The sequence below is a fragment of the Protobothrops mucrosquamatus genome, unplaced genomic scaffold (assembly GCF_001527695.2).
Source record: "Protobothrops mucrosquamatus isolate PMUCROS unplaced genomic scaffold, P.Mucros_1.0 scaffold25, whole genome shotgun sequence".
NCBI classification, from domain to species: domain Eukaryota; kingdom Metazoa; phylum Chordata; class Lepidosauria; order Squamata; family Viperidae; genus Protobothrops; species Protobothrops mucrosquamatus.
The window spans coordinates 1712593-1719427 of record NW_015386410.1 but is presented as its reverse complement, the minus strand read 5'-3'; the positions used below and the strand labels follow the sequence as shown (position 1 = coordinate 1719427).

Here is a 6835-nt window from a genome sequence, read left to right as displayed (position 1 = left end):
GACTGGAGAGGGTCCAGATAGACTGTTTCCTCCAGGTGCCGAGGGAACTGCTGTGCAACCACACTCTCAACAACCTTCGCCACAAAGCGAAGGTTGGAGACTGGGCGATAGTTGGCCAGCACATCTGGGTTCAGGGAAGGCTTCTTAAGGAGGGGCCTCACCACCGCCTCCTTAAGGGCCGCGGGGAAGGCACCCTCCCTTAGAGAAGCGTTTATAATTCCCTGAAGCCAGGCTCGTGTACCCTCCCGGGCCGCCAGTACCAGCCAGGAGGGACACGGATCCAATAAACATGTGGTTGCATTCAGTCTCCCCAGGACCCTGTCCACGTCCTCAGGAGCCACAGAGTCAAACTCCTCCCATATAACAGTCTCAAGACCCGCTCCTGTCACCTCCCCCGGGGCCACCCAGTCGGAGTCCAAACCCTCTCGGATCCGAGCGACTTTGTCATGCAGATATTGTGCAAACTCCTCAGCCTTCCCCGCCAGGGGGTCCCCCCCCTCAATTGAAGTAGGGAGCGGGTCACCCTGAAGAGGGAGGCCGGGCGATGATGTGCCTCATCCGCGAAGCCATATAGTTGTTAGGGGAACTTTGGCACTAAAACAAACTGAAAAAAATAGCGGCTAGCAATAAGAATCAGATGAGAAAAATGTTTGCATTTATTGCTTAATTATAAACTCAGCTCCAGATTTCCTTTCTCTGCTCTGCACTGCCTACTACAATGTTTTTCAGCTTTAGCAATTTTAAGAGTTGTGGGTTCTCCATCGCTGGAGGCTTTCAAGAAAAGTTTGCACAACTCTTTGTTTGAGATGATACAAGATCTCCTGCCATGGGCAGGTCCCTTCCAGCCCTGTGATTCTATTATTCTGAGACTTGTGGACTTCCGCTCTCTGAATTCTGAGAGTAGAAATTCACACGTATTAAAGTTGCCATGGCTGAGGAACACTGGATTCCCTCTTTGCCATTTGGAGGAAAACAAACCGTTTGTGTGTGTGCACGTGTGCAGTCTTGAAGGGGCTGAAAAGGGCGACAACATATCTAGGCAATTGCTACCCCTTTCTACCTCCCTCTTCTTGCCCACAGCTCACATAATTTTTAAACATCTGGATCACATTAAGCCAGGCTTACAGCCACAGGAATTTAAACTAGCTCCAGGAGCCCAGATTCTTCTTTCTCTGACGCGGGGCAGGAGGAAGGAGGAAATACGTTGCATTTAAGGAAGGGCTTCAAAATCTGAGCATCCTGAGGCGATTTGGAATAAACTGACTAAGGTCTGGGCAATGGGAGAACATTTTCATTTTTTTTCCTTTGGATTTGAGATTTGTGAATCCTTGGGAAGTGATATGGGGATGGCTGGATAATAGAGAGAAAGCTTCTGAAAAGCAGAATCTGGAGAGAGCAGAATTTATCAGTTTGAGGAGACACAGTGGGATTAATGTTGCTTGGGAAGACAGTAGTTCCTAGTTGCTTTAACCAGCCACGAGGAAGGAGTAAGCTTAATCTATGTTTTTCTTCTCTCCATTCAGCTTCCAGGATGAGTTTCCTTCTCTTTGCGGTCACAGCCCTCCACGTTCTTATCCTCATCTTACTCTTCGTAGCCACCTTGGACAAGGTAAGAAAAAACTGAAATATTCCAGTGTTTAATCTGCAGGTTCAATGTTTCGTTTGAGAGCTGCTTAGCTATTTTACATTCCCTACCCTTCTGTGCCTAGTACTGTTATGCTACAATTCCCAGAACTGTCCAGCCATCTGGACTTCACAAGGGGTGCTTCATGATTTAGTAAGCTTGACTCTAGAGACAATTTCCTCTGACTCTTTGATGAGGTACCAGGTTTTAATCAAGGATAGTAAATAATTTTTCTCAACATTTCACTTGAAAGAAAAAAACATAACTATCAGGCATGAAGAATCAGGACCACATATTAAGTTGCAGTTAAGCTGATTTATTGCTCATGCCTACATACAAGAATCTAGTCAACTAATGATCAGCACTAAATTGGTGCTAGATAAGAGTCAACAGAGTTCATTGGGGGGGGGCTGGATTTGGAACACTTGTGAGAACGTAAGGACTCCAGGATGATTGCTTCCTTGACTCCACCTCCCCCCAGGTTCTGCCTCTTCTCCTACATCAGCAAGCCATTCTAACCTCCTTATATATTTTAGTATGTGCTCATCATCTGTTTATTCAGGAGATAAAATGTTTGCTGCGAGGATGAAGGTCTTACACATACAGTAATGTGGGTTGGAATTAAGGAAAAAAATGCTGAACAACTTACTTCTACCCATCATCACTATCTGTTGCTGAAAAAATAGATAAAAACGAAGGACATAGTGAGGTAATTGTCTTGATTTCACACTTTTTGCATTATAAGCTTGGTCACCATCAAACCACCACAGTTATGTCGTAGCAAGCCTGGTGTCAAGAGAAGATGGAAAACACTACTTCAGTTTTCAGTTCAGAAAAATAAGAAATTGATCTGCTTTGGTTGAAGGCTAAGGATGAGAGGAAGGCTATGTCATTTGGTTGTTTTCTTCAAGATTGGTTAGCCAAAGACTTTGAGCCAAAGCTAAAGGACAGTTGAAGGATATTCAGATGTGCCCCAGATGATCTTGGCTTCTACACATTTATTCATCTCTCTATTAAGAATAATAAGATTTATTCACAAGTTAAATATCTTGTGAGGAATTCAAATAAACTGATCGGAAGAGAATCCCTTGAAAATGCCAGCCACATTTTTTTATTCAAGATAATTGCTCCTCAGATGTCAAGAGCAGAGCCTAAGAGAAGGCCATAGACACTTCAAAGAATCCCCAATGACATTACATTTCTGCCTGAAATTCTTCTTGCTCCTTGCATTTCTAATTGGTGTTTGTTTCTCCCCAAAAGAAGAATATATTTACACATCTGTAAACACACTTATTTGCACATGTTTTATGTTTTGGGAGAGCCCTCTTAAATGGTAAACAAAAATGCATTTGGGAAACAAATGCCAACTAACAACTCTGACTGGGAATATGATACAGCCTGAAAAACATTTATGAGCTCAATTTTTTTAGCATTGTTTTTTGAAGTACTGTATATTTCTTTTTTCCCCTCCTTTAAATTTAAAACATATTTCTTTAAATAAAAGAAAGATTGTTCTATTCTGCTTTATACTGATCCCAAAGAAAACGTCTCTATCCTCATATTTTGTTAGTCTGACAACTAGTTTGGGGAAGATTATTGATATTAACCCCCTCCGATTTAAGATGGCTTTTGTGTGTGTGTGTGTGTATGTCTGTTTTGAATGGTGAATTGTCAGTGGCTGCATTTTGAACCTCTGCTGGGGAAAGAGACAGATAACTCTCTTGAGCAGACAAATCTGTGTCTCTTTCCTTGCTTCAGGAATCTCTGACAAATCCTTCAGGACTAGTAGTTTGTTGATTTAAAAAATCACAAAAGCATGCCTGTTAACACAGGAAAAGGCTGGGTTACAACCATGAATCCTGTTTCCATTTTGAACTATTTGCATATATGACTTGTTTAACTCATTAATATTTTTATCTTGAATGAGGAATCTGTACTTTTCCAACAAAACAAAATAAGCCAAAATTACCCACACAGCTGAATTCCTCCAGACAGTGTTTTTCAACTTTGGCAACTTGAAGATGGGTGAACTTCAACTCCCAGAATTCCCCAGCCACCAATGCTGGCTGGGGAATTCTGGGAGTTGAAGTCCACGCATCTTAAAATTACAAGGTTGAGAAACCCTGCCTTAAAATATTAGTTTGTGTTTGTGACATTTGCTGGATACATTACATTGTGTCCTCTGTTGTGTCACTTGGGGTGAAAGTAATTTGTTTTCTCCTTTTGTTTTCTCCCCCTGAAACTCTTCCCTTTTGCTGTTCCCCAAACTTGGCTTTTTAGTAGTACCGTAGATTAGGGTTGCCACTAGTTACACCCTCAGGAGACCTAAATACAGGTAGTCCTCGCCTTATGGCCACAATTGAGCCCCAAATTTCCATGGCTAAGCAAGACAGTTGTTAAGTGAGTTTTGTCCCGTTTTATGACCTTTCTTGCAACAGTTGTTAAGTGAATCACTGCAGTTGTTAAGTTAGTAATACAATTGTTGAATGATTATGGCTTCTCCATTGACTTTGCTTGTCAGAAGGTCACAAAAGGGGATCACACGACCCCCAGACACTGCAACCGTCATAAACACTTGCCAGCTGCCAAGTGTTCAAAGTTTGATCATGTGACCATGGGAATACTGTAACAGTCGTAAGTGTGAAAAAAGATTGTAAGTCCCTTTTTTCAGTACTTCGAATGATCACTAAACAAATGTTTGTAAGTCGAGGACTGCCTGTAATTGTTTTCCCTTCCCTCCTGGCCACGGGGAAAAAGAAGAAGAGTCACCTGTTGGATTTCTGCCTGTGTCTCACCAAAAAGATAACTGGAGAAGAAGGGGCAGTCTCGGTGTTCTCACACTCTTGTGCTCCTATTGTACAAGGGATGCTGTGTGGGTCATAAGTCAGTTTTTTCAATGCCGTTGTAACTTCGAATGGTCACTAAAGGAATAGTTGTAAGTCAAGGATTACCTGTATATGACATCTTTAAAAAAAACCAGAAGTTCCACTGTCCACTAAGAGAAGGAAATGAAAGAACAGAGAAAGGGTGGGGGACAGAGTGGCCCCACACCAGGAAAGAAGAATTGAGAAGAGAGACATTCGGAGAAGTTATAGGGGGAGAGAGAGAGATTCAAGAATGTGTGGCAGCCTCCAGGGCTTGGCTCTGTCACTACCAGACTGCACATAAAACCAATTAGAGAAGAAAAACTTGAAGAGAAAAAGCTGTGGAAAAATATTTTGGAAAGTCAGAATGTTTTCAAATGCTTCTTGTTCCCTTGAGTAAATTTTGCCTCCCTGATTCCACAGGATGGGGAAACAAATTTTACAATTACAGTACAGGTACTCCTCAATTATAACCGTCATGAAGCTTGCCCATCATGGTTGTAAGTTGTGACCGTCATAAAATGGGTCTTTCACATGACCGACTCCATTTTACAACCTTTTTTACAGTGGTCATTAAGCGAATCACCATGGTCGTTAAGTGAACTGATGATTTTCTATAAAACCAGAAGTGCTGATTTTGGGCAAAATGGTTCTAAAAGGCAGTCATGTGACCATAGAAAATGCAAATGTCCGTAAATGCACCTGTGTTGCTGAGTGCCCGAGGTTTGGTCATATAGCTGTGAGGAGGCGACGGTCAGAATTTTGAATCCAGGTCATAAGTAGCCTCAAGGTAGGTCTATTTGACCTTCGATTGGTAGCTAAGAGACCAGTCATAAGTTCAAGGACTACCTATATAATGTGCAGTTCAATTTCAAGGATTCATTCATTCATTCATTCATTCTGCCTATCTATCTATAGAAGCAACCTGGAGTTAAGGAAAAATTTCCCAACAGTGAGAACAATAAACCAATAAACCAGGCTTGCCTTGAGAAGTTGTGGGTGCCCCATCAGTGGAGGTATTTAAGAAGAGGACAACCATTTGTCTGCTTGAGCAGGGGGCTGGACTAGAAGACCTCCAAGGTCCCTTCCAGCTCTATTCTATTCTATTCTATTCTATTCTATTCTATTCTATTCTATTCTATTCTATTCTATTATCTACATCCATCTATCCATCCTGCCATCTTGCCAAGCTGCAGTTATTACAACTGTTGTTGGCTATTGTTTTCGAAGTAGCACACTCAACCCTCTGCTCAATAAAGACTCATCTACTGTAAAATTACTGGTGTTTCAAAGGGCATGGTGGAAACAAGATTTTATTTGGACTCCGCAACTAGTTATGGGTTGGAGCCAGTTTATTAACCTTCATTCACCTATTTGGAAAGGTAACCCTCTTCGGCATCATCTTTTCTGTCCTAACTCCTTGTCTTTGCTTTTTTTTTTGTTCTAGTCATGGTGGGTTCTGCCTGATAGAGAAACAGTGAACATCTGGTATGAATGTCTGATAGAAAACCAGCGCCAGAACTGGACATGTCACCCAGTGTCTGATAGTAGTGAGTATATATTGTGTGTTTTGTGGAAATGGCCCAGGACCATCTATGTCAAGCGCTAGGCTAGGGAAATCAGGAGATTCAGGCAGTTCAAATGAGTATAAAGATTTATTACAAGCTTAAGCTCTCTGCAAGAATCTGAGCTACTAATGGTTAAGGGAAATGAGCGGGAATTAAGAAGGTATTCAAGGCGGGTTGGATTTAGATCTCTTGTGGGTGCGCAAGGACTCATGACTTACGACGCATTTGAACCCTCCCTCGGGCTCAGCCTGGTCAACTTCTACAATCTTCAGGAAAAGGTCAAACTTGGCAAGAGGGTGGAAAGAAGGTTGCATGCTTGCCCCCATCCTGCTTCAAGATATGGATGCATTTATGGAGCCTTCCCCAAACCAGGTGTTCCTTAAGACATTCAGCTCCCAGAATTTCCCAGTAAATACGACTGAAACATTTTAGCCATTTGGGCTGCTGGAAAATTTACTGGAGAAGGCAGATTGGTAAGATCTGCTCTTTTTTTTTTTATTGAAAATTTTTAAAAGTTTTACAATATAACTCCCCTCCTCCCCAAGACCCACCCTTCCCCACCCCCCTCCCTCCCCCCCGACTTCCCAGAGCCAATCACAGGGTTAACAATACAATAAGTATACTCTGTCTTACATTATATCACTATTAAGTTAACAATTCTATAACATCCTTTAACTCTCTTCTAGACAAACATATTAAAAAATATAATTATACATCTTATTACTATTTAAAAAAAAATAAACTACATTAACAATCTAAAATTTACTCAAAAACCAAAT

At 41.6% G+C, this 6835-nt stretch overlaps 1 protein-coding gene across 3 annotated transcripts in view; it reads left to right on the top strand.

Annotated features, from left to right (window-relative positions):
- The window catches only part of LOC107283112 (epithelial membrane protein 3-like), a 17484-nt gene that overhangs the window by 5826 nt on the left and 4823 nt on the right, over positions 1-6835 (top strand). The window contains exons 1-3 of one of the 3 annotated variants that reach the window (XM_015810963.1): positions 1248-1268; positions 1524-1609; positions 5936-6038. In XM_015810963.1, coding sequence (XP_015666449.1) covers positions 1532-1609; positions 5936-6038 — 181 coding nt within the window. In that variant the 5' untranslated portion in view covers positions 1248-1268; positions 1524-1531. Of the gene's footprint in view, positions 1-1247; positions 1269-1353; positions 1610-5935; positions 6039-6835 lie in introns of those variants that run through there. The other 2 variants (XM_015810964.1, XM_015810962.1) reach the window with 2 other exon arrangements.